The sequence below is a fragment of the Garra rufa genome, chromosome 2 (assembly GCF_049309525.1).
Source record: "Garra rufa chromosome 2, GarRuf1.0, whole genome shotgun sequence".
Classification (NCBI taxonomy): Eukaryota; Metazoa; Chordata; class Actinopteri; order Cypriniformes; family Cyprinidae; genus Garra; species Garra rufa.
In genome coordinates, this window is record NC_133362.1 from 8,625,809 (window position 1) to 8,651,815 (window position 26,007).

At 36.4% G+C, this 26,007-nt stretch overlaps 2 protein-coding genes across 2 annotated transcripts in view; both read right to left on the reverse strand.

The window, feature by feature from the left end:
• The window catches only part of LOC141325164 (collagen alpha-6(VI) chain), a 36,019-nt gene extending 29,634 nt beyond the window's left edge, over positions 1–6,385 (reverse strand). Inside the window, exons 1-7 of the mRNA XM_073833667.1 lie at positions 6,298–6,385; positions 5,608–6,210; positions 2,912–3,484; positions 2,158–2,724; positions 1,443–2,057; positions 772–1,344; positions 59–619 (exon numbers count right to left, since the gene is read on the reverse strand). Of these exons, the coding sequence (XP_073689768.1) occupies positions 59–619; positions 772–1,344; positions 1,443–2,057; positions 2,158–2,724; positions 2,912–3,484; positions 5,608–6,210; positions 6,298–6,373 (3,568 nt within the window). The 5' untranslated portion in view covers positions 6,374–6,385. The remainder of the gene's footprint in view (positions 1–58; positions 620–771; positions 1,345–1,442; positions 2,058–2,157; positions 2,725–2,911; positions 3,485–5,607; positions 6,211–6,297) is intronic.
• A 7,066-nt stretch (positions 6,386–13,451) lies between these two features.
• Positions 13,452–24,538, reverse strand: LOC141325838 (uncharacterized). The gene is made up of 4 exons (XM_073834568.1): positions 23,807–24,538; positions 21,967–22,108; positions 18,957–19,056; positions 13,452–13,578 (listed from the first exon to the last, which is right to left on the reverse strand). Exons 1-4 carry the CDS (start codon positions 24,536–24,538, stop codon positions 13,452–13,454), a joined length of 1,101 nt encoding a protein of 366 aa, XP_073690669.1.
• Between the last annotated feature and the right edge of the window lie 1,469 nt (positions 24,539–26,007).

Below are 26,007 nucleotides of genomic sequence, written 5' to 3' on the forward strand. Positions count from 1 at the left end.
GTTAGAAGTAATTTGCAAAAGAGGTTACTGACATGATGATGATGTTTGGTTTACCTACCTGTGTTGCAGATCTTGAGAAGCACCTGACTTGTTAATTCTTTCGGGGAAGCAACTGCGTCTTCAAAAAACACTCCATCATGGGATCCAGCCATGGCAAGAATCTGAGATTTGTTTGCATGTCTCATACCAATGGCATTAATGTTGATGGAATTGTCTCTCAAGAGCTTCGCAGGCTCAGCCACATCATCCCTACTTTCTCCATCTGTAAGAACTATCAAAAATTTTAAAGCATCGGAGCGTCCGCCTTTAAAAATCTCAAAAGTTTGTAATTCTTCTGTAAGTGCTTTAAGTGCTTTTCCAGTGTAGGTTTTTCCATGTATCTGTTTGATATTTCTAACTGCCTGTAACAATGTAGCTTTATCATTAAATTCATTTAAGGAAAACTCCTGAACTGAGTCGGTGCCGTACTGAACAACCGCAACACGTTCCTTGTCCGGGTCAATTGCAAACTTGTCTATCACAAGCTCAATTATGTCCTTCATTTTTTCAAAGTCGTTAGCACTAACACTTTCTGATCCATCAAGCAGGAAGACAACATCTGCAAAAAGACCTTCACAACCTAAAAAAAAAAAAAAAAAAAAAGAAAGAAATTCATAAAGTGAACACTGCTTCTGTGAAAGAAATCTTGAAACTAATTCTATGTGGACAATTGCATGTAAACGGCACAATTCAAAAATAAAATTGAAAAACAGGTATAAATGCATGCCTCACCTTCAAAGAAGCATATTTCGGTAATGATGTCTTTCTTGATTTCATCAAGGAAATCATAGTTTTTGACATAAAATGTTCTTTCTGGGCTGCCAGATATTAATTCCAGTTCCGGCACAGATGCATCTTTTACACCAATAGCATAAATGGAGACATCCTGTTCTGTTCTCAGAAGTTTAGCAGGAACTGCTACCGACTCTACTGTTCCTCTTGACTCGCCATCTGTGAGGACAATCAGGAGCTTACGAACCTTTTCCCCACGTGTTTGTGTAGCTTCTTCGAAAAGTGGGATCATTTCTCTCAACCCCAGATCAGTCCTGGTGCCCCCTCCCACCATAATGAGGGCATTCACTGCCTTTTCGATTTCAGCTTTTGTGTTATAGTCATGTAATCGGAAAACCGTGGTTGCACTGCTTGCAAATTTCACCAACCCAAAGCGTACATGGTCACTTCCAACCTCGAATGAATCAAGCCACTGCTTGGCAAAGTTCTTCATATCTTCAAACTCCTCATAGGCTATACTTCCCGATTCATCCAGAAGAAAGTATATGTCGGCTTTGGTTGTTTGCTTGCACCCTTTAGTGGAGTGAAAAAAGTTTTAAAGTAATTTGACATTTCTTTAAGCTTTTAAGGTAATTAATTTAAAAGAAAGTGAGTGAAAACTTCATACCAACCTTGTAACACAAAGCTATGTGAGACTCTAGGTATGATGGAATCTGTGATTTCATTGCAAAGTGTTTTGGATAAAATATCTGAAAGTGAGTTTAGCTTATCAAAGTCTTCCACACTCAAAACAAACTTTTTAGGTGGGTAGGATGCAATCTCTCTCAAGTCATCCTCCTTGGTGTCTTTGATACCAAGCGCAAATACAGTGACGCCAGATCGCCGCAATGCTGCCGCAGCCGTGGCCACATTGTCTGTTGACTTCCCATCAGTGATTACAACAGCAACCTGCTGAACATGCTCATCTCTTCTGCTGCCTCTTGCTTTTGTGAACACATGCTCTTTGGCAAACTTGAGAGCAGCTCCAGTATATGTTTTACCACGACCATAGGGCATGCTACTGAGGTAGCGAAGGAGTTCAGTCTTATTGAAAGTGTTGAAGTACACATCAGCTCGAGGGTAGTCACTATAAAGAACCACAGCTATTTTAATTTTTTCCTCCCCCATTTCGAGACCTCTGATGGTGTTCTTGAGAAAGTCACGGACAAGTTGGAAGTTTTTGGATTTGATACTGCTGGACTGATCAATAATAAAAGCGATATCTGCCACCACGTCAAACATGCACTCTGTCAAAAAGACATGAGAACTTTAAATGTTAAAATTTTAAACAAAGGAGAAACTTTTATGGGTTTTATAGAAAGAATAGAAGATTATGCATACACTCACCTTGTGCAACAGCAGCATCTTTCCATGTGTCAATAGCGGTCTTAATTTTCTGTTGCACTTGTTGAATGTTACCTACTAACTTGTAGTTTTGTCCTTGACTAGAGATATACTTCATATCTTGTGCATCAGCTTTGCCCAAGCCAGCGGCTATAACTGTCACTGCATCTTGTTTGATTGTGCGGGATGCTTGGACGACACCATCTGCGGATTCTCCAGCTGCAATGACTAACAAAAACTGCTTAAAGCCTTCAGAAACACGGCTTCCAGCGGCACTAGTTAAGAAATTTTTGTGAGCATATTCAATTGCATTGCCAATTCGACGCTCCCCTGTAGACCTCAGTGTCAGACTGCGAATAGACTGCACAATTTCAGCCTTGGTCTTGTCAGTATTTAGCAGGAACTCCTCTTTGACATTTTCGCTGAACTGAGCCAGGCCGACACGATTTGCATTCTTCCCCACGTTGATCTGCGAGATCAATCTTAAGAGAAAACTCCTTATTGTTTGCTCTTGTCTAGATGCCGAACTATCAACCAATATGAAGAGATCAGCAAATTTTGGCACAAAAGCTAAAGAGAATGGAAACAAAAGAGTAAAATTATTAACATTGAAACAATAAATCAATAAGATGTCCCTTACTGTGTAGACAACAGTTGATAGTAGTTTTAATTGGAGTCAACACTAGTACATTTGAGTAAAGCTTTTATTTTGTTTATATTAATTTTAAGGTGTTTATTTTCAAGAATTCAGTGTTACCTTGCGACTGAACCGTCACAGTAAAGCACACTTTGTTGCGTAGACTCTCTTTTAGACCTTGCAGTTCTCCATAATTCTCGATACCGAATAAGAACTCTTCATGTGGGATATTAGCAATGGTACGCAGTTTTTCCATGTTGACGTTTCCCACCCTGATGACAAAGATGGAAACTCCTAGGTTTCGCAGTCTCTGGGAAGGTTCCTCCACATCATCAGTCGATTCCCCATCTGTGATGACTATGGCAATGCTGGGAACATTCTGTCTGGCCAGGCTAAAGTACTTCTCATGGATGAAAGTCAGGGCCCGACCAGTATTGGTGCCTCCTCTACGGTAGTTGACTTTATTGAACTTTTGATGTAGGTCTTTCCTATCAGAATAGTCACCAAGCAGAAACTCTTGGTATGGTTCATCACTAAACTGGGCAAGTCCCACCCTCACCTTATCAGGTCTAAGATTAAGTCTGTCCACAAAAGCATGGAGGAACTCCCTCACTTTTGTAAAATTACTCTCTCCAATGCTACCAGATGAGTCCACAAGGAGCACAACGTCTGCCTGAGCAGTTTCGTTGCAGTCTAGGGCAAATGGAAAAATTTTAGTTACAACTGATATAACTATACAGAATAACACAAAGATAATTTTAAGGGTTTAATCAGTGTTTGCTGCAAATGTGCCACTGTCATTATGTTGCCTTAACCTCAAGTCTTTTCTACCTAATCAGACTAAATTTTCTATAGAAAAATCTCTTAAAGTTCTGTGAAAAACTGTTCTACCATACAATGACGGAAAAATATCTGATCCCCTGCTAATTTTGTAAGTTTGCCCACTGACAAAGAAATTATCAATCTATAATTTTAATGGTAGGTTTATTTGAACAGTGAGAGACAGAATAACAATATAAAAATCCAGAAAACGCATTTCAAAAAACTCATAAACATTTGTATTTTAAGGAGAAAAACTTGGAGCACTTAGAGGGAAAACCCTTGTTGGCAATCATAGAGGTCAGTTGTTCTTATAGCTGGCCACCAGGTTTGCACACATCTCAGGAGGGATTTTGTCCCACTCCTCTTTGCAGATCATCTCCAAGTCATTAAGGTTTCAAGACTGACGTTTGGCAATGCGAACCTTCAGATGCCTCCATAGATTTTCTATGGAATTAAGGTCTGGAGACTGGCTAAGCCAATGCAGGACCTTAATGTACTGCTTATTAAGCAACTCCTTTGTTGCCTTGGCTGTGTGTTTTGGTTCATTGTAATGCTTGAATACCTATCCATGTCCCAATTTAAATGCCTTGGCTGAGGGAAGGAGGTTCTCACTCAAGATTTGATGGTACATGGTCCAGTCCATCGTCCCTTTGATCCGGTGTAGTTGTCCTGTCCCCTTTGCAGAAAAACACTCTCAAAGAATAATGTTTTCATCTCCATGTTTGCCGGTGGGGATGGTGTTCTTGGTGTCATAGGCAGCATTCCTCCTCCTCCAAACACAGCGAGTTATGTTGATGCCAAAGAGTTTGTCTCAACACCACAACACTTTCAACCAGTTCTCCTGTGAATCATTCAGACTTTCATTGGCAAACTTCAGATGGGCCTGTACATGTGCTTTCTTGAGCAGAGGGACCTTGCGGGCGCTGCAGGAGTTCAGTCCTTCACGGCGTAGTGCGTTACCAATTGTTTTTTTTGGTGACTATGGTCCCAGCTGCCTTGAGATCATTGACAAGATTCTTCAGTGTAGTTCTGGGCTGATTCCTCACCATTCTCATGATCATTAAAACTCCACAAGGTGAGATCTTGCATGGAGCCCCAGACAGAGGAAGACTGACAGTTATTTTGAGTTTCTTCCATTTGTGAATATTCACACCAACTGTTGTCACTTGCTTAGCGATGGTTTTGTTGCCCATTCCAGCTTAGTGCAGGTCTACAATCTTGTCCCTGACATTCTTGGCCAGCTTTTTGATCTTGGTCATGGTAGAGAGTTTGGAATCTGATTAATTGATTGCTTCTGTGGACAGGAGTCTTTTATTCAGGTAACAAGCTGAGATTAGGAGCATTCCCTTTAAGAGAGTGTCCCTAATCACAGCTCGTTACCTGTACAAAAGACACCTAGGAGCCATTAATCTTGCTGATTAATAGAGGATCAAACACTTATTTCACACATTAAAATGCAAATCAATTTATAACTTTTTTTGAAATGCATTTTTCTGGATTTTTTTATTATTCTGTCTCTCAGTGTTCAAATAAACCTAATATTAAAATTATAGACCGATCATTTCTTTATCAGTGGGCAAACTACAAAATCAGCAGCAGATAAAATAGTTTTTCCCCTCACTGTAGTATGATTTATTTCTGAAAAGATTATCCAAAAAATCACCCAAAAAACAAATTGTCATTGACAGAATCTGGCTTGGAATGTTTCTGATTGAAAATTATTTACACTATATAACAGTCAGACATCAAATGAACCCTCAAACTGTTTTAAACACCCAAGTGAGGCTTTCTCAAGCTAATATTCAAATTTTAAAAAATACCTTGAATACAGTAAAAGTCAATAAAGAGCTTAAGTGGTTTGTTGCAACTGGCTACTGATCTCTCAGCAGGTTCTCAAACTCAAAAATTTCCAGTAGAGCCAAGGCCCGTGACCCAGAAGTACAGCACTACTACATTTCATGCACATAATTTATACATTTTCAATGTAATGTTACCTCTTGCCTGGATGATCTCGTTTTGTTTTTCCTCTACACTGGTACACACCTCCCGGGTTACACTCTTAGAGATTCCCTGCAGAGCTGCAAAGTCTGATACGCTGTAGACGTGCTGATCGTACGGCTCGCTGGCGATCTGTCTCAGCAATGTCTCGTTTGCATCTTTGATCCCTATGGCAAATATTTTGATTCCCCTTTGCCTCAACTTCCGAGCCTGTGACTCAACCTCATCTTGAGAGTCACCATCTGTGATAACAATGGCAATCTGTGGAACATTCTGCTGCTTTCGACTTCCGGCCTTTTCATCAAAGTGTTCTTTCAGCATGAACGCCAAAGCATGGCCGGTAAACGTCCCGCCGGTTTTATAACGCAGATTTTGGAAGTAGCTAAGAATGTCCTCTTTGTTCTGGTAAGCATCAAGTAAAAACTCAGTACGTGGTGTGTCACTGTACTGGACCAGACCGATTCTGGTCTTGTCAGGAGCAACATCAAAGTTCTCTACAAGTGAGGAGAGGAATTCACGGACTTCTTGGAAGTTTTCCAGCCCAATACTGCTAGAGCCATCCACCAGCAATACAATGTCAGCCATCTCCTGTGTACAGACTGAGAAGGAAACCAGATATTTTAAACTTGATCAACAATCAAAACTGAATACAAATTAACTGAATAATCACATCTAGTAAATCCTACCAATGTTTTGGCCATTGCTGACAAGAAAACATAATGACAGAACAAGGAAGCCAAGTAAACCCCACTCCTTCTCCATACTTGAGGTCCTTGTTCCCTGAAAACAAGCAACCAATAGGGTTAAAGATTTTTGCACAACTTGCATTACCAAACAGAATTGCACAAATAAAATGCATGTAAAAAATTACACACTTCAGCCTTAAGAAAGATACAGTTGAGGTCAAAAGTTTACATACACCTTACAGAATCTGCAAAACGTTATTTATTTTACCAAAATAAGAGAGATCATACAAAATGCATGCTATTTTTTATTTAGTACTGACCAGAATAATTTATTTCACATAAAAGATGCTAACATACAGTCCACAATAAAAAAATAATAGTTGAATTATGAATATAAAAATTACCCAGTTTAAAAGTTTACATTTTTTGTTTAGTGATAGTTGTTAATGAGTCCTTTGTTTGTCCTGCACAGTTGTTCTTCAGAAAAATCCTTCAAGTCCCACAAATTCTTTGATTTTTCAGCACTTTGTGTATTTGAACCCTTTCCAAAAATGACTATGATTTTGAGATCCATCTTTTCACACTGAGGACAACTGAGAGACTCATATGCAACTACTACACAAGGTTCAAACATTCACTGATGCTTTAGAACGGAACACAATGCATTGAGAGCTGGGGGAGAAAATGTTTTGAATTTGAAGATCAGGGTAAATGTAACTTATTTTGTCTTCTTGGAAACATGAAAGTATCTTCTGTAGCTTATGAAGGGCAGTACTAAATGAAAAAAAAAAACTACATTATTTAGGCAAAATAAGAAAAATCTACACATTTTCATTCTGTTCAAGTTTACACCCCTGGCTCTTAAAGCATCGGGGTTTTTTCTTCTTCTAAAGTATCAGTGAGCTTTTAAACCTTAGTTGTGTGTGAGTCCCTCAGTGTAAAAAGATAGATCTCAAAATAATACAGTCATTGTTGGAAAGGGTTCAAATACACAAAAATGTGGAAAAATGCCATCTGGCCATCAGGTCAGATCAAACTTTATCAAATGCTCACCAGTACAGCACGCATGCAGCAACACTGGCCAAAATTACTTTTCAGTCTTACAGTTTTGTTACACTGCACATAAATGTAGCAACTAACAAACCCCAGATGGCCAAGACTCCAAATCTATACATATTTTTAACATCTTCATATACAAAAATATGTCATGTATGCGTCATTCTCAGATAAACATTTCAATAATGACCTTAAACACATCCACCATTGTCTGATTGTTTATGTAGGACAGCACCGAGAGGGTTCTCCTCATACGGGCTAATGTTTGTGGATCCCCTTAGTCTCTGAATTACTCTTACATCCTCAGAACATCTGCCAGGAGTTAAGCAAAATATTTATTTGAGGTGCAGATCCAGACCAGGAGATAAAGAACAGGCCATCTCCAGCAGAGAACAGAACAGGATATCTCCAGCAAAGTGTCAAAATTACAGGACAGATTGGAGGTTTAGAAGGTTTCAAGTTTACATTATGTGTGCAAATTAGTGAACGGAAATGTAAAAAAAAGATAAACTACTAGAAAATGGTACATGTTATTTATTTAACATTTTTACCAATTATACTAGCAGCATTGGGAAAATTATTAGCTTTTCTTTAACATGCATCAGCATTTTGTACAAGGACAAAAGCACTGTCTTGATTCTATCTTTAGGTAAAAAGTACCAATAGCTCATATTTTGGTTTTCAACCACTATTAGATTTAAATATGCTAAATATGTATGCTTATGTATGCATGCATGATATTAGTTGTGTCCCTCAAAAAACAGTCATAGATCATCAAGGTAACCACACACAGTATTAAGAACCAATGGTTCCTAAACATTTGAAGGGGGTTATTTTCAGCTATATTTTGTATAGTGGACTATATGTAAACATCTTTTATGTAAAATATCTTACTCAGGACAGTACTAAATAAAAATAACATGCATTTTGTATGATCTCTCTTATTTTGTTAAAATGACTCACACTTTCACAGATTCTGTAAGGGGTTCCCAAAACTTTCGCATGCAACTGTAGCATTACCAACTACTTAAAAACACTAATTAAAGCAAAGCGGAGTCTGAACATTGATAATTATGGCAATCATATTATAATCATAATCAATTATAGCAATTATAGCTTAGTATACTGCATAGCATTTCATAATCAGCATCGATATTTGACAACATAAACCTTGTCTTGTTATAATTTTGTGTTGGAATGTTGTAACCAAACATTTACGTTTTCAAATGCGATTCAACAGTCAAGTTTCACACTGAAACTTTTTTAATATTTCTAATTCATATTCATTTCAAGCCAATTATAATAAAGGAAGCAGCTCTTAGAGATTTGTAATGAAGCTTCAAATGTGTTTGTAGTTTTAACAAGGATTGTCAGGAATATCTAAGCTCCTTTCCCGATGTGTTTAAATCAGGCTATAAAAATACTAGCATGAACATGACACTCATGACACCGCTGAATCTAGAAAAAGAGACTCAAAATTTTGTTTAAAAAACAAACCTTAAAAACCCTGTCATCTTTTCTATCATTCTCACAAACTAATGGTTTAAAAAAATACTACAAATCATTGCATGGACTACACTATGATCACCCCAGTGCAAACAGCTCTGAATATGATCTATATACAATAAAGGAAGAAAGTAAAGAGGTGAACTTACACAGAGCCCAGGCCTGGATGGGACAAGTCCAACCCGAAGACTCTGAATGAAAAACTAAAAATCCAAGACTGTTCATAGAAACTCATCAAGCCACTCCTCGACACTACAATTTCCATTTTAGGAGAAGATGACTTTCAAAACATGTATATACAGACCCACACATGCACGATAGATTTATCATTTGTTTAACTTCACCGTTACAAAAACTTAAATGCAATGTGTTTACATTCCACTTTTGGATCACTGCCGATGTTTACAGCTTTGTGTTTGTTGCTTCCGTAAGTTCTTAGTTAGTTTAATCTAACTTAGTTGACCAAAAATGAAAATGTAGTCATAATTTTGCACCCTCGTGTCGTTTGTTGAACTAAATAAGCATTTACATTAGAAAAGTGATAATAGCTTTAAGAAACAGACTTTAAGTCACAATTAAATGAAAATCTAACATCATTCACATTCAAACTGGCACTTTTTGAAGAGAGCCAATGGCAATTGGGGTTAAAGACACAAAACCTAGTGTTGATTAACATAAAAAACATTATTAATAATTGAGCACCAATAATAATTGAGCTGTAAATCAGCATATTAAAATGATTTCGGAAGGATCCTGTGATGCTGAAGACACAAGTAACGTCCGCTAAAAATTTACCTCTGCATCACAGGAATAAATTACATTTTAAAATATATTCAAATAGAAAATTGCAAAAATATTTGACAATCTTCTTTTTACTGTATTGGTGGTAAAATGAATGCAGACTTGGTGAGCATAAGAGTCTTCTTTCAAAAAAATCAGATAAAATGTTCCCATGGCTTGTTTCAGAAAGTACCTGCATCGACGGACATTTCCTCTCATCGTGTGGTCAGTCAGCAAGACCACAAGACAGCATCTGGCTTCAGATCCCAGCTGCTCTTCCAAACAACATGTGTCTTGTCTAATGCAGTCTGTATATAGAAAAACACAACATAGACACAAATTCTACACCACATACAAGGCGTAACTTACTGTAAACATGGATAAACAAAACTAGCATTTTAGCATTGTTTATGTTAGGCAAGGAAAGCATTTTACAAGATGTTAGAACCCAAAATGGTCATTTACATTAAACTGAGAAATCTCAATAGGCATTTTATTCTTTGACATGTTGTATTTCAAACAAATAGTTCACCCAAAAATAAAAATTTGCTGTTATTTACTCACCCTTCAGTGAGTAAACATACAGTAAACATACAGACAATGTAAAATACATATTTAACCTTCAACTGAACGTATGTTATGCTGTTTTGTTTCCATCTTCTTATCCTATTTGCTTGTTTTACATTGACTATCACTCTATATAGACTAATACAATCAGATACAACAATAATTTCTCAAATATTTATTACAATACTGATAAATCGCACATTCACTTCAATGGTATGAGATGACTGGATGCTTTCAGCTTTTCAGTCACTAACTGAACTGCAGTGGTCAAGCCATTTAAAATATAGTGATACAAGTTACAAACTTGATTATAATGCACGTTTCCATCTAACATGCATTTTGAGTTGCAGCTCAAGTGTTTACACTAGTTAGCAGTAAACCAGTTACTACACCTGAATAAGTTTGTAGATTTGAGTTGTATGTTATCTTTGGAATGGAAATATGTTAATTTTATTTGTAAACATCATACTTTTTTTGGTTATTTCAGTTAATGTCATAAAACTAGCAAGCTAAGCCAGTAGTACTTAAAGCATCGTGTAAACATGGCTGATTCAGATAACGAATTGGTGCAGGTTCGTGAATCATTTGATTCGGATCGCGAATTGGTTCGGGTTCACAAATCATTTGATTCAGATCGGGAATTGGTGCAGGTTCACAAATCATTTGATTCAGATCGGGAATTGGTTCGGGTTCACAAATCATTTGATTCAGATCGGGAATTGGTTCGGGTTTGCAAATCATTTGATTCAGATCGCAAATTGGTGCGGGTTCACAAACGATTTGATTCAGATCGGGAATTGGTTCGCGAATCATTTGATTAAGATCGTGAATTGGTTCGGGTTCCAAATCATTTGATTCAGATCGTGAATTGGTTTGCGAATCATTTGATTCAGATCGTGAATTGGTTTGCGAATTGGTGCAGGTTCACTTGATTCAGATCGGGAATTGGTTCAGGTTCACAAATCATTTGATTCAGATCAGGAATTGGTTCACAAATCATTTGTTTCAGATCGCGAATTGGTGCAGGTTCACAAATCATTTGATTCAGATCGGGAATTGGTTCGGGTTCACAAATCATTTGATTCAGATCTGGAATTGGTGCGGGTTCACGAATCATTTGATTCAGATCAGGAATTGGTGCGGGTTCACTTGATTCAGATCGGGAATTGGTTCAGGTTTGCGAATCATTTGATTCAGATCTGGAATTGGTGCAGGTTCACAAATCATTTGATTCAGATCAGGAATTGGTGCAGGTTCACAAATCATTTGATTCAGATCGTGAATTGGTGCAGGTTCACAAATCATTTGATTCAGATCGGGAATTGGTTCGGGTTCACAAATCATTTGATTCAGATCGGGAATTGGTTCGGGTTCACAAATCATTTGATTCAGATCGCAAATTGGTGCAGGTTCACAAATCATTTGATTCAGATCGGGAATTGGTTCGGGTTCACAAATCATTTGATTCAGATCGGGAATTGGTTCGGGTTCACAAATCATTTGATTCAGATCGGGAATTGGTGAAGGTTCACAAATCATTTGATTCAGATCGGGAATAGGTTCGGGTTCACAAATCATTTGATTCAGATCGGGAATTGGTTCGGGTTCACAAATCATTTGATTCAGATCGGGAATTGGTTCGGGTTCACAAATCATTTGATTCAGATCGCAAATTGGTGCAGGTTCACAAATCATTTGATTCAGATCGGGAATTGGTTCGGGTTAACAATTCATTTGATTCAGATCGCAAATTGTGCGGGTTCACAAATGATTTGATTCAGATCGGGAATTGGTTCGCGAATCATTTGATTCAGATCAGGAATTGGTTCGGGTTCCAAACAATTTGATTCAGATCGTGAATTGGTTTGTGAATCATTTGATTCAGATCGTGAATTGGTTTGCGAATCATTTGATTCAGATCACGAATTGGTGCAGGTTCACAAATCATTTGATTCAGATCGGGAATTGGTTCACAAATCATTTGTTTCAGATAGGGAATTGGTGCAGGTTCACAAATCATTTGATTCAGATTGGGAATTGGTTCAGGTTTCGCAAATCATTTGACTCAGATTGGGAATTGGTTCAGGTTTCGCAAATCATTTGACTCAGATTGGGAATTGGTGCGGGTTCGCAAATCATTTGATTCAGATTGGGAATTGGTTCAGGTTTCGCAAATCATTTGACTCAGATTGGGAATTGGTTCAGGTTTCGCAAATCATTTGACTCAGATTGGGAATTGGTGCGGGTTCGCAAATCATTTGATTCAGACCGGGAATTAGTGAGGGTTCACGAATCATTTGATTCAGATAGGGTTTCGCAAATCATTTGATTTAGAATGAACTTCAGAGCGGGTTCGTGAATCATTTTGCAAATTAAATGATTCAAGATTTTGCAGTTTTACGGCAAAAATCAAGTGGATATAACCAGCAGCTGAATATGGAAAAATAAATAACATGAAGAAAAACAGACAAATACAGAAAACATTTTAATTTAAATATACAAAGTGTATAAAACTGCTTTAAGTAAGCAAATGTAACAAATGAACAAAACCAATCAAAAGGACAATATACATTCTCTTCTTGAGAGTAACAATGATGCTCAACAGAATATTTTCCTGCTCACAAAATATAAAATCTTTTATCTGTATGTCCCTTTATGTATTTAATGCTAAAAAAAAACGGAACTGTAATTAGTTTACAAAACAGCTAAAGAAACACTGCAATGTTTGCCCTGGACAAGGTAAACACAACAAAGTACTACCATGTAACAATGTACAACAACAAAAAAGTAAGCAACCATAACAAATCAAATATACAGCAAATTAGACTAAATGAAACTAAAACTACAGCAGCTGTAAATACAAAGGCGAATAAGTGCTGGCTGGGGTAAAGGACTAAACTCAGCTCAACTGAGAATATGAATCATGCAAAATTCCACACACATAAATATCAAACTACACATCTATTTACACCCAAATATATACACACACAATCTATTTATATATAGATTTCTTTTTACAGGACTCCCAACACCAGTAAAATAAAGCATGCAGTACAAACACACACCACACACTGTGAAATCACAAAAAAAGAAAAACACACACACAAAAACAGATCAGACTTCTCAGTGAGCAACTAACCAGCCCTCATGAATCAACGATCCTCACCTTTATACCAACAACAGAGAGAAAAGATATTAAACAACAACAAATATATACAACAATGAAAGTAAAAATAATAAATAAATCAGAGCACTGGGCTCCTGTGGAAAACATCTGCCACTTTAGCAAAGCGTTGATGGGAAAGATTGTTTCGATTTTGCCACTCGTCAAGGGAGACTAACTGATGTCTGGGATGGGACTGAAGATAATTCCTACAAACACAAGGAGAAGAGAAAACACAATGACCGACGGAAGACTGCAGAACTGGGAAAATCACAGGTTTCACTCCTCTGAGATCCAACTAGACATTCATGAACAGAGCTGTAACTGCTGCTTTCTGTCTGAGAGATATTACTTACAATATTAGTCTTGGTTGGACAGAAATTCTGATCACGAAGTCTACAAACATTTCCACAATTCCATCATTGTTTTAATCCTGTAAAGCCTGACATGAGTTAATAGTAAAAAAAAAAAAAAGTTTTTTTTTTTTTTTTTTAAATGGAACAGTTTATTGAAACTTTATGCAAAATTAAAATAAATAATTGTTTTTAATATGTAAGGCTTTTTGACTTGTATAGTATGATATATAGATGAGACAAAAAACACTTTTCAGTTTTATTCAGAGGCAACGCTGAGCAAAAAAAAATACCCAACTTGGTTCAAAATGTTATACAGTGAGGAAAAAAATATTTGATCCCCTGCTGATTTTGTACGTTTGCACACTGACAACGAAATAATTAAGTCTATAATTTTAATTGGTTTATTTGAACAGCGAGACAGAATAAATGAAAAATACAGAAAAATGCATAAAAAAAGATAAACTGACTTGCATTTTAATGATGGAAATAAGTATTTGATGCCCCATCAATCAGCAAGATTTCTGACTCCCAGGTGTCTTTTATACCGGTAACAAGCTGAGATTAGGAGCACTCTCTTAAAAGGGAGTGCTCCTAATCTCAGCTTGTTACCTGTAATATAGACACCGGTCCACAGAAGCAATCAATCCATCAGATTCCAAACTCCCCACCATGGCCAAGACCAAAGAGCTGTCCAAGGATGTCAAGGACAAGACTGTAGACCTAAACGAGGCCTGAATGGGCTAAAAGTCCATCGCCAAGCAGCTTGGAGAGAAGGTGACAACAGTTGGTGCAATTATTCACAAATGAAAGAAACACAAAATAACTGTCAATCTCCCTCAGTCTGGGGCTCCATGCAAGATCTCACCTTGTGGAGTTTCAATGATCATGAGAACGGTGAGGAATCAGCCCAGAACTACACAGGAGGATCTTGTAAATGATCTCAAGGCAGCCAGGACCATAGTCACCAAGAAAACAATTGGTAACACACTACGCTGTGAAGGACTGAAATCCTGCAGCGCTCAACATGTACAGGCCCATCTGAAGTTTGCCAGTGAACATCTGAATGATTCAGAGGTTAACTGGGTGAAAGTGTCATGGTCAGAATCGAGCTCTTTGGCATCAACTCGGCTCGCTGTGTTTGGAGGAAGAGGAATACTGCATATGACCCCAAGAACACCATCCCCACCGTCAAACATGGAGGTGAAAACATTATGCTTTGGGGGTGTTTTTCTGCTAAGGGGACAGGACAACTACACCACATCAAAGGGACGATAGACAAGTCCATGTACCGTCAAATCTTGGGTGAAAACCTTCCCTCATCCAGAGCACTGAAAATGGGTCGTGGATGGGTATTCCAGCATGACAATGACCCAAAACACACAGCCAAGGCAACAAAAAAGTGGTTTAAGAAGCAGCATATTATGGTCCTGAAGTGGCCTAGCCAGTCTCCAGACCTTAATCCCATAGAAAATATAAGGGAGCTGAAGGATTGAGTTGCCAAACGTTAGCCTCGAAACCTTAATGACTTGGAGAGGATCTGCAAAGAGTGGGGGGGGGAATCCCTCCTTAGATGTGTGTAAACCTGGTGGCCAGCTACAAAAAAAATGCATGACCTCTGTGATTGCCAACAAGGGTTTTGACAAGGGGTGAAATACTTTTCCCTCATTAAAATGCAAATCAATTTATAACTTGTGAAATGTGATTTTATGGATTTTTTTTGTTATTCTGTCACTCACTGTTCAAATAAACCTACCATTAAAATTATAAACGGATCATTTCTTTGTCATTGGGCAAACGCACAAAATCAGCAGGGGAACAAATAATTGTTTCCCTCACTGTATGCAAAACATATATGCAGTTTATATCTCCATATACATCTGAGATGAAATTGAGAATATGCTTAATTTTATGATCGAAGCTCTGCAGTTTCAAAACAATGCAATTCAATACAAAGATTGAGAGACAAACAAATAAACGTTCCTCGAAAGCCTGATGATCATATTTGACACTCATATTTTTAATGTGATTTTTCAAAAAAAAAAGATTTATGGATAATGATTACTACACTAAATTAATATTTCAGATTTGTTTGAGTGGTTTCCAAATACGGCACACAGCCACCTAAAAATATCATGCCAAAAGTCAGAAGCAAATTATTACATAATTATTAATAAACAGTTTCTATAAAAAGTGATTCATTCAGCATTTTGAGGAACCTCCTCCATTGACCTTTATTCAAACAGCAGCATCTGGTCTCCTTGATGGGATCTTACATTGCTACACAGTTTTAGCAGTCTGAAGGCTCCCTCTAGTGGAGGGGCTCCATTGACAGACACATTACATGAAGAGTACTGATCAAAATTTTGGAATAATAAAGATTTACAATTTAAATAACTATTTTCTATATGTTTTTTTATGTATCTTATTCCTTTGATCCTGAATTTTTAGCATCATTACTCCAATCTTCAGTGTTACATGAGTCTCCAGACATCATTCTAATTTGCTGCTCATCAAACATTTCTGATTATCATCAATGTTGAAATGTCAGTGTCAGAATGGTGACGGGTTTGTAGGTATGATGGTAAGTAAGCCAGACTTTATGATTAAGCGATGATCAACAATCTGGCTACATATATACAAATATATAAGATATCGCAATACTTTTCTATTAATATTTCCAAATAAATAATTAAATTAATAAGTCCAATTAAAGTCAGGTTTATTTCATGCAAGTATTGATCTATATTTGGTCATTACCCACTCACATTATTCACATTATTCACCCACTCATAAAACATCAACACATTATGATAATAATTGGGTGGGGGAAACAAATGTACGGAATTGTCACAAAACACTGCCACAGTGCAAACGATTCTTAAACAGCAGGTCATATGGCATTTTAAAGTGTCCTAATATTGTGTTGGAGTCCCCTAGAACAGGTTTTAATCCATCTAAGGTCAGAAAAGATTGTAATTTTCTCAGAATATACATTTAATATTAGAATCATTTTGCAATTTCAAAATTTGTTCAAAGCAGTTCTGAGCTTAAGGTCTGTTAACTTCCATTCCATAAGCCTACTCTGCTTTGCTCCATATACAAGCAAATTCTGCCCACAGCTAAAGTTTAGCTGCTAAACTGTAAAAACAAAACAATAAGGGTAGATACATTAGCAGAGCGTTAACGTGACTAACTGATGAAACTATACAGTTCAAAAAACAAAATGTGTGTATATTAATATTGAAGTCATTAGAGCAATGACAGTCTACAGTCGTGGCCAAAAGTTTTGAAAATTACATAAATATTGGAAATTGGAAAAGTTGCTGCTTAAGTTTTTATAATAGCAATTTGCATATACTCCAGAATGTTATGAAGAGTGATCAGATGAATTGCATAGTCGTCCTTTGCCATGAAAATTAACTTAATCCCGAAAAAAAACTTTCCACTGCATTGTTAAGAAGGCTTCAGGGCGTCCAAGAAAGTCCAGCAAGCGCCAGGATCGTCTCCTAAAGAGGATTCAGCTGCGGGATCGGAGTGCCACCAGTGCAGAGCTTGCTCAGGAATGGCAGCAGGCAGGTGTGAGCGCATCTGCACGCACAGTGAGGCCAAGACTTTTGGAAGATGGCCTGGTGTCAAGAAGGGCAGCAAAGAAGCCACTTCTCTCCAGAAAAAACATCAGGGACAGATTGATCTTCTGCAAAAAGTATGGCGAATGGACTGCTGAGGACTGGGGCAAAGTCATATTCTCCGATGAAGCCTCTTTCCGATTGTTTGGGGCATCTGGAAAAAGGCTTGTCCGGAGAAGAAAAGGTGAGCGCTACCATCAGTCCTGTGTCATGCCAACAGTAAAGCATCCTGAGACCATTCATGTGTGGGGTTGCTTCTCATCCAAGGGAGTGGGCTCACTCACAATTTTGCCCAAAAACACAGCCATGAATAAAGAATGGTACCAAAACACCCTCCAACAGCAACTTCTTCCAACAATCCAACAACAGTTTGGTGAAGAACAATGCATTTTCCAGCACGATGGAGCACCGTGCCATAAGGCAAAAGTGATAACTAAGTGGCTCGGGGACCAAAACGTTGACATTTTGGGTCCATGGCCTGGAAACTCCCCAGATCTTAAAACTTATGGTCAATCCTCAAGAGGCGGGTGGACAAACAAAAACCCACTAATTCTGACAAACTCCAAGAAGTGATTATGAAAGAATGGGTTGCTATCAGTCAGGATTTGGCCCAGAAGTTGATTGAGAGCATGCCCAGTCGAATTGCAGAGGTCCTGAAAAAGAAGGGTCAACACTGCAAATACTGACTCTTTGCATAAATGTCATGTAATTGTCGATAAAAGCCTTTGAAACGTATGAAGTGCTTGTAACTATATTTCAGTACATCACAGAAACAACTGAAACAAAGATCTAAAAGCAGTTGAGCAGCAAACTTTGTGAAAACTAATATTTGTGTCATTCTCAAAACTTTTGGCCACGACTATACATTAATCAACACATTCTTAGGAAATAGAGGGTTCACAGCAAATTATCAGAACTATTTCAGTAAGACAGTAATATATTGGGTTATCTGGAAACCTAAAGCTGCACTAGATATACATCACATATTAGCATGAAAAAAAGTGATATTTTGAGCACTCAAATGAAAAACTTAATACTTAATGTTACAGGTTAAGTATGATTAAATTTAAATTAAATTTGTTGCTCCAAATAAAGGTACAGATTTATCTTTCATGAACAAGAATTTAGCGAATCCTGTGTTGAACTCGCCAAGATTAGAAAGCAGTCTTTGGTAAAATGGCAAGCACACAACAAAAGGTTCGAATTGTATTGCTGTATCATGGAACACAGCGTCTTCTTGTATTGATGTAAACACACTAACTAGAAGTGTTTGTGAGCAGGTCAGAGAGTTTGTATTTCGGGAAATATGCTAATATATGACCTAGTAACGTATATCGCTAAGAGCCAGAAGAACATGACGACTCATTAAGGTGGCTCAGAGTCGACTCTCTATTCTTTTATTTATCATGCACTTTTTTGATTGCAAACCGTTTATATTAAAGGATAACTGTGTTACAAATTGCAAAAAAAAAAATATTTTCGAAAACCCATATGACCTGCTATTTAATGAGTCTAAAAACAGGCTTCATTTCCCAAAAATTGTTTCTTTTAATTTAGGGTGAAATGTGTCCCGGACATGTTCTGGACAGGTTTCATGATATTTACCTCCGTGTGAGGTCTGAGGGGTGTTGCCAGTGTGGCCCCTTCCTTCCAGTTTGAAGACTGGCCACGGTGTCCATTAAAGTATGGAGCTCAGTCATGACACCTGCCAACACAGACATCACAACACTAATCAACAGACATATCACAATCATGTTTCTGCAAAGGAATACTTCACCTAAAATGAAAATATAGGTCAACCAAGATTATTATTATTTATTTTTTAATACCATGTCAGCAGCCACCTTCATTGCGAGAATAAAATAACAAAAGTAATACAATTGACAAAAAAAAAAAAAAAATCTAAAATGCATTTAGGTGATACATTAAATACACAAGTTAGACATCTCTGAACAAAACCATTATCTATTCAAAAATATTTTGGTAACACTTTCTATGAAGCCCGTATTTATAATACATTATAAGGGTATTCTTAAGGCATTATAATGAATGCATAATGCATTATAAAAAAAACTTATAATATGTTATATCATCTCATGAGTATTCATAAGAACAGTTTTAATGTATTATAATTTTTACTTATTTGTGGTTATAGCTTTTAAGAGAATGATTACCTCCTCAATTATAACATATTATAAGCCTCATATCTTGCCATGTTACTCATGTCACTTTACTTAAAGCATACAAATACCACTTATAAGTAACTATAATAATATTTCCCAAAGAACCCTAAGATCAGGTATCAGTTTAGATAAATGTGTAATATGAACTGTTTGATGATTTTGATGGTACCCTTCAGATAGCTTTTGATAAGTAAGTCTGCAACTGCATGTCAGCTAGCAGTAATTATTATTAGTAGTATGCTGAATATATGCTAACACTAAATTTCGATGTTTCCCCAAAAGACAAACTATTATGTTATATTATAAGTAACTTTGCAAGTACATGAACCTTCTACCTAGCCTAACCATAACCTAAGCCTACTGATACTCTAAAGAGTGTTAGTTGGCATGTAGTTAGAAAGTTTAAGCTTATAGTCAATAGACTTAGGGGACCATCAAAATAAAACATAATATAATGTAAAAAATAAATGTAATATGATATAGTCCATTATAAATTAAGTAGATTTAATATGCCGTTCATTGTGTGTTATAAATCATCATAATCTTAAAAGTTATAACCTCAAATACTCAAGTATTATAATGTATTATAATTGTTGTTATGATTATTCTTGAAATGATATAACATATTATAAGGTTTCTTATAATGCATTATGCATTCATAATGCCTTAGAAATACCCTTATAATGTGTTATAAATAGGGGCTTCATAGAAAGTGTTACCAATATTTTTTGAAAAAATGTTTAGCAGTCTTTGTAGTTTGACAAGACAGACATCAATAATGATGGCGTTACACCTTTTTAATAACTATGCAAGTCTTGCATGCCCTAAACAGCACCTAGTAAAGCAATTTGATTATAGATTTTAAAATAATAAACAGCAATTTGTCTTATGCCAGGATTTATTTTACGCAACTTTACCATGTTATTTATATAAGAATTGATAAATGGCACCATCCAAGATGATAAGTTTGTTTCTTTATAGAAACAGATTTGGAGAAATTTAGCATTACATCACTTGCTCACCAATGGATTATCTGCAGTGAATGGGTGCCGTCAGAATGAGAGTCCAAACAGCTGATAAAAACATAACGATACTACACAAGTAGTCCACATCACTCCAGTCAGTCCAGATCAGTTAACATTTTGTGAAGTGGAAAGCTGCATGTTTCTAAGAAACAAATCCATCATTAAGGCCATTTTAACTTTAAACTGTTGCTTCCAGCTAAAATACAAGTCAATATTCCATATAAACATGTCCTCCAGTGAAAAAGCCATTGTCCTCACATTAAAATTCACCAACATATTTGTTAAGAAATGTTTTGCTTGTAAATGGTGCTTGATCTGTGCATTTTTCTCTCCTGATTCAGATTTTTTTTCTTTCACTGGATAAAGCAATATCGTTTTGGACTATTATGGCCAGAAGCAACAGCTTGAAGATAAAATGTCAATGACGTATTTGTTTCTTGCAAACACACAGCTTTTCACTTCACAAGATGTTAACTGATGGATTGGAGTGTTGTGGATTACTTGTGGATTGTGATGTTTTTATCAGCTGTTTGGACTCTCACTCTGACGGCACCCATTCACTGCAGAGGATCCATTAGTGAGTGAGTGAGTGAGTAAATTCCCCAAATCTGTTCTGATGAAATATTCATCTACATCTTGGATGCCCTGAGGGTGAATAGATTAACAAACTTAAATTTTTAGATGAACTGGTCGCATGAACACTATGACTACCATAAAAACTTAAATAATCCACCCAACTCCAGTCCATCAATTAATGTCTTATGAAGTGAAAAGCTGCATGTTTCTAAGAAACACATCTCTAATTAAGGCGAATTTAACTTTAAACCACTGCTTCCTGTTAAACATCCACAATAACGATCCCTCCAGGAAAAAAAAAAAAAAAAACTATTATCCTTTTAACATCAAAATCCACCAACATATTTGTTTAGAATTGTTTTGGACAGCATCGGCTTGGAAATGCTGCTTAATCTGTGCATATTTCTCTCCTGCTGAATGATGGAATGGAGTGGTGTGGATTACTTGTGGATTATTGTGATGTTTTTATCAGCTGTTTGGACTCAAATTCTGACGGCACCCATTCAACTGCAGAGGATCTATTGGTGTAATGCTGAATTTCTCCAGATCTGTTTTGATGCAAAAACAAACTCATTTATATTTTGGATGGCCTGAGGGTGAACATTTCAGCAAACTTTCAGTTTTAGATAAACTTTCCTTTAAAATTAAGAGAAACGTATAAGTGAACACGATGACCACCAAAACTTCTGTTTATTTAAGCATCATGGCCAGTTCGGCAACATGGAATCAACTAATAACGCAAGTTCTTTGTCAACCAATTGGAGACAGGTTTTGCTCACACAAATTACACACCTTGAAGCAGAAATCATAGTGTTATGTAAAACGTGGTACCGTTTGCTGTTCCATTTTCTTTCATATGTCTTTTTACGGACTCGACATACGTCTTCTTCCGTCTTTCCCACTCCTCTTCATTCAACACCACAGGTTTGCTGGCAGTCTGTGTGCTGTCCGGAACGATGACCTTAGACTTCACCTGCTCAATAGGCAAAGGGACAGTTTAACAATGACACAGAAAAGTGGGAGCACAAATGGCTGATAAATGATCAAAAGCACATGCTGAAACTGCAACATTAGGGTAAGATCTGGAAAACACAGAGAGAATAATGAAGTCCAGTCATAAAAAAAGTTCACTTACAGTATAACAAAATTGTATACTGTACCATTTCATTTGATAAAAAAAACCATGTCATTTGTCAAACACTTTAGAATAAAAGAAGTTTCTTTAAAGAAGTCTCTTCTGCTCACCAATCTGCTTAATTGATCCAAAATACAGCAAAAGCAGCAATATAGTGGAATATTTTTAGGATTTAAAATAACTGCTTTCTATTTGAATATATTTTAAAATAAAATTCACTTCTGTGATCAAAGCTAAATTTTCAGTATCATTACTCCAGTCTTCAGTGCCACACGATCCTTCAGAAATCATTATTATCTATCATTATCTATTTTTATTATTATTGTCATTATTATTATTATATTTAAAACAGTTTTTTTCAGGATTCTTTGATCAACAGAAGTGTCCAAAGATCAGCATTTATCTGAAATTTTGTGACACTATACACTATTTAAAAGCTTGGAGTCAGTATAATTTATGTATTTAAATTTTTTTGAGAGAGAAATTATAGAAATCAATACTTTTATTAAGCAAGGATGCTTTAAATTGACAAAGTGATGACAAAGACATATAACGTTACAAAATATTTCCATTTCAGATAAACGCTGTTCTTCTGAACTTTCTAAACTGTTTTCAACATAATAATAATAATAATAAAAAAAATTTGAGCAGCAAATCAGAATATTAGAATGATTTCTTAAGGATCATGTGACTGGAGTAATGATGCTAAAAATTCAGTTTTTAAATCACATGAATAAATCACATTTTAAAATAGAAAACGGTTATCTTAAATAGTAAAAATATTCCAAAATTCACAGATTTTGCTGTACTTTGGATAAAATAAATGGAGGCTTTGTGAGCAGAAGAGACCTCTTTATAAAAAAAATTAAAAATAAAATTCTACATACCTCTTGTTTCCCTCCTTTATGTGTTATGATGAATATCCTATGTGTGTTTTCTTTTTCTGTTATTTTTTTTTATTATTATTAATTATTGTTTTTGTTGACCTTTTTGCTGGGATTTTAATTTGTAATATGCTTTGTGTGCTACTCACTGGTTGCTGATCAATTAATATTAAAAAAACAAATAAAAAAACTTCTGACTGGTAGTGTATTTTTCATTTAACTCTTTTCATGCTGGTTTTTGCAATTTACTTAGCAGTAAAAGCTACATCTTTCTAATTCTAAAGCCAAAATACATTCACCAAAAGTAAAAAACTAAAGGCAGACTAAACAAACTAAAATGTTAACTCGTTTCCAGGTTCTGGCCTACAAAAATGTCAAAGCACTCTCTAAGAGTTTAAATTTGGTCTGTTTTCCACATGAGGAAATCATATGGATTCAAAAGAATATAGAATTTTTAATTTGTTTATTTTTTCCTTGAAATGTGATGCCAATTGCCAATAAGAATGGTCACTGGAAAAAAAGCTTCAAATGTACTCGTTTTGCTCTCAATCATGAACAAAATACTAACAGACCAGTTTAAAACAACATCAGGAAGAGTAAATAACAAAAACTAGTCAAAATGTCTCAAGTGCATAAAGGATGGAGCTCAAACCTGGACCTGAAGTGGCAGGGTGCTCTCAAAGCTGTCTCCGGTGGTTTCTCCATTTCCCAGGCTCACCTCAGGCCCTGCCTGTTGACTGACAGACACTAATTCTTCCTCTTTCACAGGGACAACAGTTTCAGGGGGAACGACGTGGGATTTTGATTCATGGACTGGGATAAGACCGCATGAGACCTCCCTGACCTCACCCTTCACGGGTCCCTGAGAGCCAACTAATGAAACAGAACTGCAAATATCAAAGTTTAAAGACGCACGCAACGATATTTCAGCCGCAGGAACCTCTCTGTCCCATTTCAGAACCGGTATCGGGGAGGGAAGGCTCTCCCGGCCTTGATCCATCCAGTTGTGTTTGAAATTGGACAGAGGGGTGGACATGACAGGGGTCACAGGCTGATTGACCTTTGACCGAGGCGGGGTGACATCTTTTGATATTATTAACGGCTGCAGAGGTGTGAATCCCTGGAGTCTTGTTTGAAAGTCCACGGAAAAGTAACCCTGATCCGGGGAAAATGTTCTTGTGATGCATTGTCTTTTTATGGGGGTCTCGTAGGTCTCGTCGAAACATGAATCGTCCAGTCGTCTTTTACGTGTTTCGGTTTGTTTATTGGAAATGTGAACTTGTATGTTGTAAACCGGGCTGTTGGCATTGTACTGCTGCTTGGAGCACACCATGTGTGAGTATGCTGATAGTGGTTTTAAATGAAAAGATGAATCATTGGACATTTTTATGCAAACTGTTAATCAATCAGGATTGAAAGAGGAAAAAGAAGTGTCTAGTCAGTTTTATCCAAGCAAGAGACATAACTTGTGGTCTGGGCCTAAGTGCATGGACCTGAGGAAGCATAATATGTGTTAGGAGATTAGACAAATGTCCATTTTAAATGCATGGGCTCATTAATTTACCATTTTGATGCATATTTAATACTTTTTTTTAATGCAAACAAAGAAATGCATCAGGTCAAACCATTGTTCATGTTATTAACGCTAGCATGAAAGTAAAAGTTTAAAAGTTGAGTGACTCGCAAACTGATCGTCGTTTCAAACAACAGAAAAGCGGGTTTTGGTGACATGTGTGACTATGGGTTTGTAAAAACCGTAAAATCCACCATTTTCTATACTGACAGTTATAGTAATGAAAGAATTTAGTGTTAAATTTTACCTGTCGGATACAATTAGATGTTCCGTTTCGAAGTATTAATCAAGCTTCCATAAACTTCAGTTATTCACATCCAGCATCGACTTACATAGTGCAGGTTACACCTGATATTTATAACTTCTCAACCGCACCTCGTCTTCTGATTGGCTGGAAGCCAGAACATGTGATTTTTAAAATTTTTACTTTATGATTTTGTTTCACAATATTTGAAATATTAATATAAATACTTAAGTTAAAATAACTGACCTTATAATAGAAAAATTAAGGTAATATACGTATAAATTATTCTGGTGAAAACCGGACCTCATGAATATTAATTACGTAATGAGGGTCTGTCAGTTCTCCAAGCTGATTGGCTCAAAGGTCGACGTTCGTAAGTCGGTCGCTTAACGTGGTGTTTTTGTCTCTTGTTTTACGACTATACTTTTAAAGAATATAAAATGAGTTTACGTGACTCCATAAAATACAAACTATACTCTCCCCAACAATATCAAACGACTGTCTCAGGTCTACTCTGACCAGCGGTGAGCGAAAAGTACTGAAAGTTCTTGTATACACTCTACTATTACATTGCACGACTTATGAATATTAATAAATGACTCTTGAAAATTATTCATTAACACCTGAATAATGACTTGTATAGCTACTGAAATGAAACCACGCAAAATCAAAATATGAGAAATATTATTATTGGACTCAAACAAAACAGAATACACTACTAGTCATAGTTTTTTTTTTCTGTTAAATGTATTTAGGCTTCAAAATTTATGAAGCTGTAGTTTTTACTGCTCAGTAAATTGCAAAAACCAACATGAAAAACAGTTGTGATCATTTTATATTTAATAAAATACAATACCAGTCAAAAGTTTTTGAACAGTGAGATTTTTGTTTTTTAAAGAAGTCTTTTGCTCACCAAGCCTGCATTTGTTTGATTCAAAGCACAGCAAAAACAGTAAATATTTTTACTATTTAAAGTAACTTCTTTTTATTTGAATATATTTTAAAATGTAATTTATTTCTGTGAACAAAGCTGAAT

Coding starts and splice junctions, on each gene's coding strand:
- LOC141325838 (XM_073834568.1), bottom strand. CDS start 24,538: ATGTCCAATGATTCATCTTTTCATTTAAAACCACTATCAGCATACTCA. Junction 22,109..23,806: donor CCCTGCCACTTCAGGTCCAG/GTTTGAGCTCCA, acceptor CCTATTGAGCAG/GTGAAGTCTAAGGTCATCGT. Junction 13,579..18,956: donor CCCTCAGACCTCACACGGAG/GTAAATATCATG, acceptor TTGTGTTTGTAG/GAATTATCTTCAGTCCCATC.